The 17687-nt window shown below is 37.9% G+C and overlaps 1 protein-coding gene across 1 annotated transcript in view; it reads right to left on the bottom strand.

The window, feature by feature from the left end:
- Nucleotides 1-892: 892 nt before the first annotated feature.
- The window catches only part of LOC124711449 (myrosinase 1-like), a 538885-nt gene continuing 522090 nt past the window's right edge, over nt 893-17687 (bottom strand). The window contains exons 10-12 of the mRNA XM_047241532.1: nt 15391-15525; nt 6725-6831; nt 893-1679 (exon numbers count right to left, since the gene is read on the bottom strand). Of these exons, the coding sequence (XP_047097488.1) occupies nt 1517-1679; nt 6725-6831; nt 15391-15525 (405 nt within the window). The 3' untranslated portion in view covers nt 893-1516. The remainder of the gene's footprint in view (nt 1680-6724; nt 6832-15390; nt 15526-17687) is intronic.

The following is a 17687-nucleotide window of genomic DNA, read 5'->3' as shown; positions in this document are numbered from 1 at the left end:
GCATGAAAAAAATAATATGTCACAGATAGAGAGACAGATGCACTTGTTTCCCTAACTTGCCCCTAGCAAACATCTCCCTCTCCACAATCCTTTCCATTGACCCAACCAAGCTATGTCTAACAGGCCTTATATTTTATTTTGCAGTAGTCCAGCAAAGACTTTATTAACTGGTTTTTGGCTCCCAAGTTAAAGTCTGAGGATGGCTTCGTAAGCCAAAGACCAGTTAATAAAATAAATTAATGCTATGTAGCAATCACAATTTTGTGCTCTTCATGCTCACCTCACCAATGGGTCTCAGTTGCACTTTTTTTCTTAAAGTTCTTTACCCCCAAAGAATGAATTTTACATCTCTAAATTTATGGGTTCTATGTTGGGTGTACCCAGCATGATGGCATAATAGTTAACACACTAGACTCAAAGTTCAGAAGACAAAGGGTTCAACTACCTATCCAGCGACCCAGATCTAGGTTCTTTCTGGTTTCCATGTCTTCGTTAAGATAACTAGGGGATTGCTTCCTTTCAAATGAATGCAGCCAATTATTGCCCTTTGGCCTTATCCTATCTGTGCTTTCATTCTTTTCTGTTTACTGCATCCAGTTAAAGATTTTCCTAACCATCTTTTTTACTTCACTGAAAGTCTGTCTGCAGTTGAGAGATGTTGTCAAGCAAAATAGTTTCGATGAATGCTGTAACAGCCTTTGATACGAGACATACTTATGGTTAAAACTACTTAAAATGCTGCTAATGGAGTCTGCTTCTGATGCAAGTAGGTACCTGAACTTCTCTCATTAAAAAACTTCAAAATATTTTATGGGAATGTACCATGTGTAAAATGAATAAAGTTGAATTTAAAATAAATATACATATAATGTACTTCAGAGGAAAAGGGTACTGGAATAGTTACAAAGACACATGTAATATTACATACATCAATACAAAAATATGCTTGTAATTTAGAAAATTTGAGCATTTCACATGTTGTTTTGCCTGTTTGTAAGCTCCATAACAATATATATACAAAAAAATTCATAAAGCTGCTGGGTGTCTTTTTAACAGTGGCACATGAAGACCAGCAGGCCTCACTTGTTTTGATGTGAGTCACTTACAGCTAAGCACAAAATAAATATTTACAAAGTATGATTCAGATTCTTTCAGAATCATTAACAGCAAAATCTCTTGATTTATATTCTATGTCATATGCGAACTCACTTTTCAAGTGATTTAGTTGTGCCATTCCTATTACATTTATACTTACTAAAAGCACAACAAATGCATTACATCAAAACATTTTCTTTTTTTTACAGTGATAAATTTTATCAATAGCAAACATGATCCAGTTGCTCTGTGACTTCCTTAATCCTAGAATTCTTCCCTAGTGTGGTACAATACTAAGTCACAATAGATTTTTATATTGAAGCAATCCATACTATACTGATGAGCAAGGAACTTGTTCTGTATCACTTTACAATTATTGTGCTGTTATACTAATATTAATGCTGTACATTGTTCCACGTGATCACGTAACAAGTACTACTCTTGGCTCAGGCATTTCTCCTTGTAATAAATTGGGTACAAGTGCTCGATGTTTGATGATTTTGCGTAAGGCTTGAGCAGAGTCTTTTGGAATCCTTGCAAGATTGGGATCTGTGAAGTTGACTTGGTAAATTCCAAATTTTTCCCTGAAACATACACAGAAACATATGTAGTAGCTTTTTAAGTAACACAAAATTCTTTACTATCACAATATGTGTACTGTGAGTAAAAAACATCTTGGTGGTATGTTTTTGAATAAAGAACCATAACTTGTTATTTCATGTTTAATTTTTGTAATAGCATATCCACATTACTGAAACAGCTTACTATCTTAACGTAATCTGTAACTACTGTATTAAGCACACTACTTTATAAATCTTTGTGAAAGTATTCTTTAAATATTAGATATGCTTCAAACACAAATTTCTATTTTCTGTGAGTTAACTCACAATGGCCAATTGAAATTTTTCATATGCTGTCATCTACAACTTGCTGAGTACTATCACCTCATGAAGAAAGGATAAGGTGAAGTCTAATCATCTTTTCAATTACTTATGCACAGATATTGGTATGTGCATCTATTCAGGGTGTCCTTCCTAAATGTTACCAGGTGCATGTTCTATTTTGTTTTGGCAGGTATTGGCAATTCTTTTTTGCATCTTGTAGCTCGAGTCAGCCCAAACAAATCCTGCTCATTCCATTTTTCATATACATGCAGCATCAGCAGAAACCTTTACAAACATAATTATTTTTGAAGAGAGATTTTATGTTCCCATCTGACAGAGCAGTCCCAAATTAGTCTATTGCCATATTCATTTTATTGAAGAGAGAGAGAGAGAAATTCGTTTGATATTTACATCCACGTGACCACTCTGCAATTCAGAATGATGTACTTGGCAGAGGGAGAGTTCACAGAACCATTTTCATGCCATTTCTCAGTCATTCCACTCTTGAATAGCATGTAACTCTTACCGTGTGAACTCTGATTCCTGTTATTTTATTACAATGATCATTTCTCCCTATGTAGGCAGGAGTTAACAAAATATATTCATATTTGGAGGATAAAGTTAGTGTATGAAATTTCAAAAATGAAAAATAGTTTTGTTTTAATAATTGCTGACCCAGCTCACTAATCTTATCTGTGACACTCTCTCCCTTATTTGTGAATGCTCTGTAACTGAGATCATTGGTGCAACCTCACCATTCATGCAGCCACCTTCCACAAATGGCAGCTCACGAATCATGCATTGTGTCAACAAAGACAAATACAACCAACATATATTTTGAGACTCTCTGACACCAGCATTGAAATTGCAGCAACTAACCCAGTGCAACCTCAACATCAAACAAGAAACACTTCACTTACAAGAAGGATGGCACACATACAATGTGTGGTGACTATTGGGATCTCAACACCTGCACTAACCCGGACAGTTATCGAATTCCAAATATTCAGGACTTCACTCATAATTTAGCAGGCGCCTCCATGTGCAGTGTTCCAAAAACACTTATGTGCAGATCCCCAAAAACCATGAGGATACACTAGAGATTGCTATTACCATCCCTTTTGGACTTTGTGAATTTCTTTGCATCCCATGCAGACTAAAAAAATAACGCAGACTCAGCAAATGTTCATAAATAATGTTCTTTTCCAGTTTCCCTTTTGCTATGCCTTCTTAGAGGATATTTTAGCCTCATCTACTTCTCAACATGAACATGGTGAACATCTCAAACTGGTCATCAATGCCTTACATACACTTGGCATCACAGGCAATGATGAAAAATGTCAGTTGTGAAAGTCAGTAGTTACTTTCCATGGGCATTCTGTTACCAGTGATGGTATATGGCCTACAATACAATGAACTGAGCTCTTTAGTCAACTACCCTGGTCATGTAACTTTCAAGAATGGCACCAACTCCTTGGCACGATAAATTTTTATCGCAAACATCTACTTCACACAGCTGCTATTCAGGCTCCATTGATGAATACGTTAGCAGGCAAACACATTACAGGCAAAAGTGACATTCAGTGGGCTCCACATGTGCAACAGACATTTGGACAATTAAAGAGTGCCTTCCTCAGACTAAGGTGCTGGCACACCCACTACCCAATGCAAATCTGTTAATGCAGCTGATTCCACAACTGAAGTGGTTCTCCAACACACAGTAGATGTAACACAACAACCACTAGCTTTATTTCCAAAGGGTTAACTGACTTCCAGCACAAGCAACCAACTTCTGACAGGGCATTGCTGGTGGTGTATGAAGCAGTATGGCACTTTAAAGGAGACTGAAGGGCAGAACTTTGACCATCTATACAGTTCATTGGCCTTTAGCAGATTCCATTCACGATCCGGCAAAAGACTGTTGCCCACCACATTTTTGTCAATTAACTTATATTCCACAGTTCACAGCAGGTGTCCGACATCTTCATGGCACTGATTAGCTCTCTAGGATCAACGTGCTCTCAGTAATTACTGGCTATGATAAATTAGCAGAAGCACAACTACAGGACACACAATTATGTGAACTCTTACACAACACCACTGTCGGTTTGTAAGTAGAATGCCAGCCTGTTCATTTCTCCTCAAGAGAGGTGCTTTGTGATGCTTTACTGAATCATCTTTCACTACTGGTATCTCTTGGCGTATGGAGACTCATCTTCAGTAAACTACACAGGCTATCACATCCAGAGAACCATCCAACAGTGAAACTTGTCACAGACTGTTCTGTGTGCCCAAATAACAAAAAAAAGATTGTAAAACTTGGATGTAATCACATGCTGTCTGCCAATAGTCTAAAATAGGATGGAATGCACAACAACGACATGGCTGTTAGTCAGTTCCTAAGGGCTGCTTTCAGCACATCCATCTAGGCCTCATCAGATCTCACCCCAACTCAGATGGTTTTCGTCATATCCTTTCTGCAGCTGATAGGGTAACTCAGTGGGTTGAGGCTATACCTATATCTCATATCACCTCAGAAACCACGCCAAAAGCATTTGTCAGTTTATGAATGTCCAGTTTTAGTCATCCTGCCTCAACTGCTACTGATCAAAGCACACAATTTGAATCACCACTTTTTACTGAACTCAGTCATCTGTGCAGTGTTCAGTACTTCCGAACCACACCTTACCATCTTCAATGTAATGGACTAGTGGAGCACTGGCACCTTATGCTACAAAAAGCCATCAAGTGTCCAGAAGCCCTGCCATGGGCATTTTAGGCATGTGTTCAGCATATAAAGAAGACCTCTGTGCATTTCTTGCATAAGTACTTTCCAGGGAACCACTTGCTCTACCAGTGGACCACACATGGCTCACATAGCATCTCCATCCATCAAGCCCTAAAGGACTGCAACTACACAATGCTGACAGGTGGTACTGTCTACCCGACATTGCAACCACTGTATCAGGTCTGCACAGAGTGATTCAATGGGACAGTGACATGTGTGACATCTTATTGAAATGGAAATTTATGACTGTTACCGTCAATAGACTGAAACCTGAGGAGATCCTTAAGGAAACCTCCAACACGATAGTAAGTAGCATCAACCACATGGACGACATCACTCACATCGATCAGCATGAGAGTGTAGTTATAGTACAAATAGACATGCAACAATTTGAACCTGAAAAAGTCCCCGTTAGACTCATTTATGACCTTTTCAGTTTGGAATGACAGGAAGTTGAATGATGGAGCTACCAAGGGACACCTCTGGAAATATACTCTGGCCATTACAGGCTTCCACAGGACAGGAGCACAAAAATATAGGAAAGACTGAAACAATACACATTACCATGGCTAATACAGTGTAGGAAAACCGTTGGCATTCAAAACAGCTTCTTTTAATCTCAGAACGGATAAATACATGTCCTGTAAGATTATCAACAAAATCTTATATTATTATTCCTGCAAAATAGTGGCACATTCAGGTGACAACAATGGAGGTTGAGAGAGACCACACTCCCATCTCTCCAAAGACGACCACAAAGCCTCCATAACATTGAGATCTAGTGACTGTGGTGGGCAGTGGAGATGTGACATTCCATCCTCAAAACCAGTCCTGAATGATGTGAGCTGTGTGAACAGTGGCCCTGTCATCTTGGAACACAGCGTTCCCACTGGGGAACAAACATTGTACCGTGAGATGGACCTGACCAGCCAGAACAGTCATATAATCCTTGCCAGTAATGCAACCTTGCAGACTAATCACGGCATCCATAGAATACCATGGTATGGCTGCCCAAATCATCACCAAACTCTTGCATGTTTCACTATTGGGACATAAATTCAGCCAGAAGTTTGGAAGCAATGTGAAACAAGACTCACCTGACCAAATTACATTCTTCCATTGTTAAATAGTCTAGATTTTATGGCTTTCACAGCACAATTCTTGTTATGGGCATTTACATGACTGATAATTGCTTTTGGAATTCCAGGTCAGCCTAGAACTTGCTGCTTATGGAGTTCCTTTCATGTTGTTTTCATGCTGATAGAGTTCGTGAGTGCGACATTCAGTTCAGGCTGTGACTTTTGCAGCTATTGTATTGTTATTTTTCATGACAATCCTCTTCACTGCCTATCCATCATGAACATTAGAATCAACACACACCTTTGTCCATGTTGTGATTTAGAGGATGAGGTTTTTCTTCCCTGTATGCTGTATAGACATTTGGTACAGTGCCTCTTGAAACACTACATACTTCAGCTACCTTGTTTGTAGAAGAACTCATCATACAAGTGCTAACAATTTGCCCATGTTCAACTTTACTTAACACTGCTTTGACCACAAATGGCACTTGCAACATGTTGAGGACATTGCAAACGTGCCATTCATGGCAAAATACAACAGGGCAGCCTGCAGGCTTGGGCAGCAACTGCATTTATGTTCAAGCATCCATTTATTGAGGTCTTTCCATATTTTTGTTCAACCTCTGTATATCATACTTTACCTCTTCCACTGGAAATGATTTATAGACCAATAAAATACAATAAAAAGAAAAATTGTGATAAAAAGTATCATGTAGATCCTTCAAGCATTTCCAATCTTGCAACAGAGTAGAAAAGATTTTTTTGTAGCAATTATACATTCAGCATTTTGATAAAAGCAAAACAGTTGCATAAAAATATTTATTTTTATTCCCATAAAATTTGTCAGTAAGAATGTTTACATTAATTTTCATACTCACGTGTATCCTCTTGCCCATTCAAAATTGTCTACCAGACTCCATGCTGTATATCCAAACACATTGCACTTATCTATATAAATAGCCTTCAGCAGTTCTTGTAAGTAGCTCTGGAAAATTATAAGAGTAGCTTTGGAATCAAAATGCATATCATGTGTTCCATATGAAAATCCACAGACATTTTAGTAGTTTATTTATTTAGTTATTTCATGTGTGATTCATTGATCAAGAAAGTGACTGAATCACTAGGATACAAGAGAGTCAAGGTTTTCTTCACAAAAATTAAAATCTCAGTACTGGTAATGGGAACATATTGATGTTTATTTATTTATACGAGTCCAAAATTACACTAAAACACAGTATAATCTAAAATTATAGTATAATATTAATGACACAGAGTTTCACACTTTCTTGTTTAATGCTCAGCAGGCAGAATGGCACATCATGAACAGCAACTGCTAGATAAACTTACACATAAGGCAATATACTAGCATAAATAAAGAAGTTAACTATGTATACAGACTGAAGTGATAAATGAAAATTTGGACCAAGGCCAGCCAGTACAAATTTTCATTCATTGATTCAGTCTGCATGTATACATCATAGATGTTTCAGACTTGAAAAGGTCTCTGCAACCATAGAGCTTCATTTGATTAAAGAAGTTAAGCAATGAACACACGAAATTGTCAGAGATCCAGTAAAATAGATACACAAAGAAATTATATTAGTATGTCACGATCATTTTACTACAATTTCTAGCTTCAAGTGACAGTACCAGTGTCACATATAGATCTGATCCTTAGACTCTGCATCAATGTGAGAGCTGCAACAATTGATAAATTTTCAGTAGGCACATTGGGGGAAAGGGGAGGGAGACAAAAAAATCTCGCATTCAACTGTGCACATTTTTCATGATGAAATTGCATTTTTTTCTTTTCTTTTTCTAAATTTACTTTATCTCATGAGGTGCTTGCTTTGCTCATACCATATTTTGTATTACTTTCAATATTTTCTATTAAAGCCTCCAAGGAACTGACTTTTCCAGTAACTTCACAATACATAAAATCCCTAATGCAATTTCTTTTAAGTAATGAATCATAATTCAGAAGGAATAATAACATCCATAATTCCATAACAGATTAGAAAGGGCCATTACTTTGAACTGAAATTAACTTCATAAGGGATGAACGATGCTGAAACAAAAATTCTCTTTATTCCTGCTGTGATATAAAAATGCCTAGTAAATAGCAGATTTAACACAAAAATTAACTTAATATGATCCTCTTTGACAGCCCTTTTCCTTCTGTTGACAAGAATGTGTTTAGAAATTCATACATTGCAGACTAGTGTAAAAAAAAGAAAGTTAGGGTTAAGTGTCCAACTACTGATAAGCTCCACAGAGGTGGAGTACAATGCTGGATCAGAAAGAAAACTGGTTGTGTCGTTTTCCACTGGAGCTGTTTTGACTCTGCTTCTTCAGCAACACAGATTTTATTGAGAGGAATCTATTTACAAATAAATCATGAAAAGCAACATCTATGAATATACAAAACAATACAGTACCCTGAACAAGTGTTAAATAACTCACATGTCAGTGCTGGGAACACTGTTTGTACGAAACACTTGGATATGATCCACACTCTCAGTTCGCCAATATGCCATCAGATTGTTTGCAGAAAACACAGTGGCCAGTTGAATGGAGAGCAAAGACAGCCCTGCATTAGGCAGATAGGCAAGTCTATTCTCTAGTCAAACATTGTTAGTAGGTAACAACAATGTCCAAATTACAGTCCAGGAGAAAACCATGTGGCATTTGGGTCATTGTTCACAGATGCACTGAACAGCTTGCTGTAAACATTGGCGAGACCATGGCAGTCCATGGTTTCTGTGCTCAGAATGGATGTCTTCTTTTATTCTGGTATCATGACTGTGATACACATTATTAGGTTTAAAAAAGGGACTTGTTCCCTTATGAAACAAGTCATGGATAATACATACTGTGCAGTGGGTGCAAGGATTTCAAGTTCTGTAAAACGATATCTGCATATGGCTTGACAGTGGACTCCACAAATTATTCTTATTGTTTTTTTCTGTGCATGAAGCACTTTTCTAGCTAGTGGCTAAATTCCCCAAAGTATGATTCCACATGTCACAATAGCATGAAAATAATTGCAATAAATCGATTTAATAGTTGCTATATTCCTATAAGAGCAAACAATGCATAAAGCATAAGTTGTAGAGCACAGATCCAGGATATGGTTTGACCAATTTAGTTCTTTATCAGAATGTAGGCCCAGGTATTTTTGAAAGGGCCAGCCCTAGTTATCTGCTGGTCACCTACTTCTTTCCTAGTCCTTAATCTTTAGAGTTTTTGTGAAACTGAATAAGCATTTATTGATGGTATTTGATTCATGTACTGCATTTATTGTATTGTTTTATTGATCTTCTTTATCATTTTTGTATGTACATACAGCCTGACATGGACATAAGGTCATAGCAAAAGGCATAGTTCTCTGCCTAACATTTCATCTTCCATTACTGGAGACTTCATCAGAGAGTTTAACTACTCAGAAAGCTGTTATAGACTCAGACAAGTTTGGAAAGCTGAACTGTTTATATATATGCACATGATGGCCACCTCATGACATTGTGTCTGAGATTAGGAAGTCACACCATTATATACTGTTGAGATTGTAGTGGGGAAGAGCTGGTGCTGTTTGATTTATTTAGTACTAATGACCACAACTTGTTAATTTCAATTCTTCTTCTTCCCTTCCTTCTTCTTCTTCTTCTTCTTGAAATCATTTTTTTCTGAATGTCTATGACCTCCCTGTGTATCACAGTGTAGTAATAATTACAGCTTGCTAAAACCAGTGTCAGAGAAGAAATGAATTTGATGGTTTCCCGATCATAGTATGTGGTCTGCTACTGCTGATTGTATGTGTCTTCCTCAGGAAACAACTGCACTTTTTTTTTCTCGAGGTGTGTACAAAGGGGAATTTTATATACTTCTGCTGTACTAATTGGCAGGTGTAGGTCCTTTTCAGTGTTCAGATGTCATGAGCAAACTGACAGTGTGACCATGTGTAGTGATAGAGAAATTTTGTTACAAAAATTTGAAGAAGCAGCCCTTCAGACAATGAAGATGAAACCCTCTTGTTCCTTTGGTATGAGGTTGATACTTTTGTTATATGTGCAGCCAATTGGAAAACCTTTTTGAACCTTAGGGCATATAGTCTACATAAAGCACAGTCACTGATACACACTTTTACAAAAATTCCAATCACCATCCCAAGCAGAAAAAAGGAGTGATCAAAACATTAGTGAACTGGGCTGGAAGAATGTGTGAACCACAGTATTTGGAGGACAAGCTTGTTCATTTAAGAACAACCTTCAGAAGAAACATTTGCTGTGACAAAAAAATAAATAGGGCACTAAATCTTAAATGGGATAGAGTTTGAAATGAAAAAGAACCAAATAAAGAGATATTTCTCCTTCTATTCGTAGAATCAATCACACAGTGCAACAGCAAAAATATTCTAAAAACATCTGCATTTATACTCTGCTAACCATCCTAGGAGCATAGCAGACATTATGTCCCATTGTAGGAGTTATTAGGGTTTCTTCCCGTTCCATTCACATATGAAGCACAGGAAGAATGATTGTTTCAATGCCTCTGCATGCGAAGTTAATGTTTTGATCTTATCCTCATGATCCATATGTGAGTTCCAGAGTCAGCATTTAAAGTTGGTTCTTGAACATTGTTAACAGAAGTTTTTTGGATACTTTACGTCTATCTTGAGGAGTCTTTCAATTCGTTTCCTTCAATACCTCTGCAATACTCTCCCACAGATCAAGTAAACCCGTGAACATTCATGTTCTCTGTATACATTTGGTATCCCCTGTTAGTCCTATTTGGTAGAGTTCCCACTCAAAAGCAATGTTCTAGAACTGGTTACACGAGTGATTTGTAGACTGACTGCACTCCTCCAGTATTGTACCAGTAAATTGAAGTCTACCACCTGCTTTCCCCACAGCTGAGCCTATGTATTCATGCCATTTCACACAGGTATTTGTATGAGATGGATGATTACAACAGTGACATATTGATATTATAGTTTTAGGATACTATATTTATTTTTAATGTTTTCATCTTTGAAGTGCACAATTTTCCATTTCTCAACATTTGAAGCAAGTTGCCAATCTTTGTGCCACTTTGAAATCTTATCAAGATCTGGTTGAATATTTATGCAGCTTCTTTCAGACAGTACATCATCATGGATAACTGCATCAACCGCAAAAAGTCTGGCAATTTTACTATTAATATTGTCTGCAAGGTCATTGATACACAACATAAACAGCAAGGGTCCCATCAGTGACAGACGAAAATGTGTACCAGGCTGGGATTCAAACCGGGATCTCCTGCTTACAAGGAAGGTGCAGTAATTAATGTACCATCCAGGACACAGCGTTATCATAACTGCATGGACTATCTTGGTACCCATCGCAGCCAATCCACATTCCCATTGAGAGCCACCTATCCACAGTCCCTGACCATTATACTCCTGCTCGCTACTTAGAGATTCCCACACGAGGTCAGACGTATTTGAGCATTTGCACTCAATTATTTAATGCATACTGTCTGTTCCTTCAAAAGAACAGACATCATGCAAATTCAGCTGCTATGAAACACTATATGTAAACTGAATAGGGATCACTGCTATCAACTGCAGTGGGACATTAAGCAGAATCAGTGGTGATGAACAAAAATGTGTACCAGACCAGGATTCAAACCCAGGATCTGCTGTTTACTAGGCAGATGCAGTAACCACTGTGCCATCCAGGACGCAGCATTATCGCAACTGCATGGACTATCTCGGTATGCCTCACAGCCAATCCACACTCCCATCAAGCACCACTTATTCGCAGTCCCTGTCCATTATACTCCCGTTCGCTGCTTAGAGATTCCCACTGGAGGTCAGGCGTATTTGTGCTGCTGATTCTGCTTAATGTCCCAATGCAGCTGATAGCAGTGATCCCCCTTTAATTCACATATAGTGCTTCACAGCTCTGGATTTGCATGGTGCATGTTCTTTCGAAGGAGCAGACACTGTGCATTAAATAACTGATAAGCCTGGCTGGGCAATGGATCCATTTTCTTCAGTGTGAATGGTTATCGCAACTGCCTAGTAAGAAGGAGATCTGGGGTTCAAATCCCAATCCAGCATGCATTTTTGTTCATTGCTGTTGATTCTGCTTAATGTCCTGCTGCAGCTGATACCAGTGATCCCCATTCTATTTACATATCAAAATTTAAACACTACGCACTTCCTCCAGCCCAGCATTCTTCAGCATTATGTGTGGTCTAGGGAGGAGCTTAGGTGGCTTACAAAAGCACCATATGTTCGCTGGTGGTTTTCTTAGAAGACCTCAAAAAACCATGACTTTTGGGTACAAAAAGTACCAGTTGTAGGGACAGCAGCTTCTATGATAGAAAATTATCAAATTTTTACTGTATGTTCTTAACATTATATCCTTAGAGAAGCCTGAAATTTTTTTGATATCATTACTCATTACGAAGAACCATAAGTCCAAATTTACTGTAATTATGCACATAAAATATGCTTATAATATCCAGTCTAAGGTGTAAATGAGTTTTAGCTTACATAGTGAAATTACATAGCAACACATTTAGAGTTCTACGGTCATCACTAAGATTCTGAGGTCACCAAGCTATGTTTTTAGTCATCATCTTGCCACTAATAAAACTTCATGATGTGCTGTTTCTGTATAATGTGCACTTCATGATTATATAAATATGCTGAAAGTGGTACTGCAGTGACAAAGTATTTGCATATATATTCGTTTTATATAAGCAGCACACCCTGCTGTAGCTAGGAAAAAAAGGGAACTGGCAGAGAAATGATCCTGTCAGAGAACAATGAAGGTGAATAGGTCCCTCTTTAAAAGACCATTATACAAAAATAGGGATGCAGGTGTTGCAGTCTCCACTCCACCTTCCTTGACAAAAATTTTGGCATGCAGACAAATTCTTACTTTTTTGTGATGAAAGAGAGTAGCAGAGATACAGTGAAAGTGGAAGAGAGAGGAGACAGTGCCAGTGGACGAGAGAAAGTGACTGTGAAAGAGAAAGGGAGATGGATGAAGACAATAGCAATGGGAACCAAAGGTGTAGGAGATATTGATGGCCAGTCAGAGACAGTGACTGAAAAAGAGAAAAGGAAGATGGATGGAGATAAAAGCCATGGGAGCAAAAGAGTGATGAGACAGTGGAAATGAAAAATACAGATGAATGAAGACCATACACACACTTCGGGGTTGTGGGCCCTTCCAGACCGGTGAACTTTTAACATATAGGAGAGGGTGCCCTTAGAACCAAAACTTTAAACATTTGGGTAAAGGGAAAAAAATAAGTTGGACTCTCCCCTCTGCCTTAGAGTTTTTTAGCTGCCAAGGTATGGTGGAGACAGTGTCAGTGGAAGAGAGACAAAAGGAGACAGTGTAAGTAAGAGAGGGGGCACTAGCCGTGGGATGTAGTGTAAATCAATGGGGGAAGAAGGAGAAAGTGGGAGAGGGATATGTATAAAGACAGTGGCAGTGAGAGGTAGATGCTGAGTATGAAGGATTAACTATAAAGAGAGACTGGGTAAAAGGATTTACAGTGTTCTGTGTTGAAAGGGCATGGACAAGTTTGTGTGCCAAAATTTTTGATGAGGAAGGTGGAAAGGATTGAGGCAGTTAGTTCCCCACTCTTCTGTCACAGTCTTTTATGTGCTCTGGCAGGGGCAATTTTCTGCTCATAAGCCTATGGCTGTAAGTGAAGAAACAAAAAAAGTTGAAAAATAAAAGAGAGCATTCATTAATAAATACCTTTTTCGGAAGTTGTTTCACATAATAAACTGAGGAGCTACTTAATACCGGTAGAGAAAGGTAGCACTTCAAACAAACAGTACAGAAAGGATGTAGGCTGCATGTGACCAAAGAGTAAGATGAGAAAAATATCAGTTAAAAATAAAAGTAAAAGAAGGCCTATGACTCTGTTGACAGGCAGACTCTCTTTGACACACTAGAAGAATATGAAATAGACAGAAAAACTAGGGCACTTATAGAACAGACACTCACAGACACCACACCCAAAATAAAATTTATGAGAGAAATCTCAGAGCCATCTGAGGTACATACAGGGGTCAGACAAGAAGATGGTCTCGCACCACTTCTATTCAACATAGTACTAACAAAATTATCAATCAGTGGGAAGAAAAAGTAAAAGGAATTGAGTTAGAAAGAATACGTGCAAACAAGACAATCATAAAATGCCTAGCATTTGCAGATGACTTGGCAATACTCAGCAACAACAGAGAAGAGGTGCAAGAAGCCCTTGAATATATATATGAAGTCTCTGCTAAAATGGGGTTACAGATATCATACAAGAAAACACAATATATGGAAAGAAAGAACAACAATACTCAAGTCATGCACACATATTACGCATTGGTTAACAGAGTGGAAAAATTCAAGTATCTTGGAGAATACATACAAATAGGAGGATCAAACAAGGCATCCAATACAGAACAAGCAGAAAGCATACAAACTCACACGGACGCACTACAATAAAAGAAGCATCTCAAGACAGGTGAAACTCAGGCACTAAAATGCAGTTGCACTACCAGAAGCCTTCTATGTATCAGAAATGACCACAATCGGTGCATCGGGCACCACAGAGACAGAAAAGATAGAATATAAAATCCTTCCAAACATTTTTGGAGTAGTACATAGAGATGGTCCATGGATGAAGAGGTCAACCAAAGAACTATACAAACACGCAGACAGACTCACAAACATAATCAGAAAAGGTCAATTAACATTCTTTAGGCACATAACCAGAATGAACAACACCAGACTAACAAAGAGGATTTTTGATGTAGTCAACAGCTCAATCAAAAAAACCAACTGTTCTCATGAAATAGAAGAAGACCTAAAACAACCAGAAATCAATGAAGAATTAATAGATGAAAGAGACAAATTCAGAAACAAAATTATGGACATGAAATCTGAAGTAAAAGAAAGGAAGAGACCAGGGAAAGTATGGACAGAACATAGGAAACCCGAAAAGTCGAAGAATGAAGAGGTTTGGGGAAGAAAAAAAGAAAACATAAAAAGGGGAAAGTTGAATAATGATGTAATGTTCAAGTTCAATCACTGTCTTAAGAGCAAAAATGTATAATAATAATAATAATAATAATAATAATAATAATAATAATAATACAGGATAAAGTTGACATTATACCAATTATACTATCAACTACAGGAGTCATACCACACAATATCCACCAGTACATCAATGCAATACAGCTACATCCAAACTTATATATACAACTACAGAAATCTGTAATTATTGATACATGTTCAATTACCCGAAAGTTCCTAAATGCAATAAAAGAAATAACAATAATAATAAAAGTAAAAGATACACTTCAGGCTGAGGAACTATGTGAGAAAACTATTTGCAAATTTGGACAGAACATTTGAATGTTAAAAATGAGCTTCATAATAATAAAACAAGAGCTTAGAGCACAAAAATATTGCAAAGGAAATCTCATATGGGCATCCAACATTTTACCCTATGCATATCCAATAACTTTACTTACAACGAAGTAATTGATGCGATCTTTATCGTGTAGACCACCATGGTCAGAGAAACCATTTTCTGTAATCAGCACTGGAAGGTTGCCATATTCTTTCTTAATCCAGTTCAGCATCTTCCTCAGACCCCAGGGCACAACCTGAAAAAAAATCAAACAACAAAGAACCATATTTAACCATCAGTAAAAATTAAGTGGCACTAACCCTATTAGTATAAAAACTCAGTTTCTGTTTGGAAATGACTGTTCTGTGCTGTACATTTGTCAGAGTATACAAGTATAATGTACTGTAACAGATCTCTGTCTGCTATTTCTTTTTTTCTCTTTTAGTAATTGTTGATATCTTTGTTGAACAAGTCACTCAAAGTGACACCGTCTGTCATTTCTTTCATTGTCTGAATAACTACACAGAGACAAAGTGATTTTATCTTTTATCAATCAGTATACAACCAGAAGACATTTCATCAGTTCCAGTGTCTGTTTCATAACAAAAAATTCATTTTCAGACTTATAAGAAGCGAACAAGTTTATTTTTTCATTGGGATTCTTCATCATCACGCTGTATTAGTAACTGCATTCAAGCAATACTACAACAATCTTCTAAAATGTTGTCAATGTCCTCATTCTGCTCACTTTTTTTCACCAAGATGGGGTCTATACTTTATTTTCATCAGTGCCACACTACTGCAGAAGGGGACAGAAAATCCTGCAGTAGTCTCCAAAGAGAAGACATTTATGTCCATGAAACTGGTGAAAATTACAAACACATGATGTCTAATGGACTTGTTTTACTTGTGAAAATTGATAAAGAGACATGGTAGTTAGTTAGTTAGTTAATTCGTTTGTTCATTGCACATTCCATAGATCATTTTGCATGATAAATCACAATGATGTGGAACAATTCTGTAGCAACCTCAGCTGTCAGCTCATTTGTGCAGTGTGGTACGTGTGTGTTTACAGACTTTGTGCTGTCCCAAAATAGTTTTATCACTAGCCGGAAGGGGCATTGTGTTTCTATTATATGCTCTACGTTTCTGCTTATTCTTAGAGCTGCTCAGAGAGCCTTGCTGTATTATCTGATTTTGACTAGTGAATGAAGTTGTTGCTACAGAACCAAGACATTGTTTGTGGAATTTAATTACAATACCACACAGGATTAACAGCTGGATGAGCAAGATCACAGCTCAACAGCCACAGCAGTGACCCAAACAAGCCTGCATAACACTTGAATTTGACACGATACTATCAAGGACAATTTATGAGATGACAGAAAGCCCGGCAGCAACCAACCTCACTGTGTCAAGACTTGCAGTGTGACTGCTGCCCTTCTGACTTCACAATACAGCCCTCTGTTTTGTGCAAGACAAAGCTATCTTCACCTACTAAGGCACAAGTGCCAATGCTACAAAGTCTGCATTGGTCGTGAGTCAGCTTGACCACCAGTATGCTGCTGAGGTGCGGGACGTAGTTACTGGGCCACCTGAAAGCCATTCATACACCCGACTGAAGGCAGAGTTAATGAGAAAGGTATTATCTTCACAAGAAGAATGCCTCCATAAGGTTCTAACACATGAGGACACTGAGGACCATGAACCATCACAGTACTTGCAGCACCTGCATAGTAAGATCAACACTGGTGCGGTTCTAGACAACCTGCTACAAACTATTTGGAGTAGCTGTTTGCCACCTCAGATATGTCTCTGGATTCCATCCTGTGTATTTCATTGTGTAAAGATAGTAAAATGTCTTATTTCATATGACACTTTCACACTATGGTTTTCCTTTTTTTTCTTTGCTGGAAAAATTTACTCTCAGGGCTATGCAGTGTATAATAGTAACAATATCCTCTTTCTAAGTTCAACATCTCAGTTGTTATATAGGGATGCTGACACAGTTACTCAGGATAGCAAATGTGAAGTTGTGGTACATAAAATGGAAACCAGACGCCATTACTATGGTCCTGACATCAGCTGGTAGTGTGTACAGTAACATTATGAAACTATGTGTGTATAGTGTGTGTAGTATGTGCCATGACTGGGAGTGAGGAATAAGTGAACAGTGTAGTACTAGTCTTTTACTTTATTAAATAATGTCTTTCTAAAACAGTCCTGTACATTAGGGACAAACTGTTATAAACAGTCTGGCCTCGTATTTAGGAAGGTGCAGGCTCCAGTCTCCATCCTGCCGCCACGATTTAGGTTTTCTGTGGTTTTCCTAAATTACTTCAGGCAAATGCTGGGATGGTTCCTAGTACAAGGCCATGGCCAACTACCTGCCCCATCCTTGTCAAACTAGACCTGTAA

This window comes from Schistocerca piceifrons, chromosome 8, assembly GCF_021461385.2.
Source record: "Schistocerca piceifrons isolate TAMUIC-IGC-003096 chromosome 8, iqSchPice1.1, whole genome shotgun sequence".
Classification (NCBI taxonomy): Eukaryota; Metazoa; Arthropoda; class Insecta; order Orthoptera; family Acrididae; genus Schistocerca; species Schistocerca piceifrons.
This window is presented reverse-complemented; position numbering and strand designations above follow the sequence as displayed.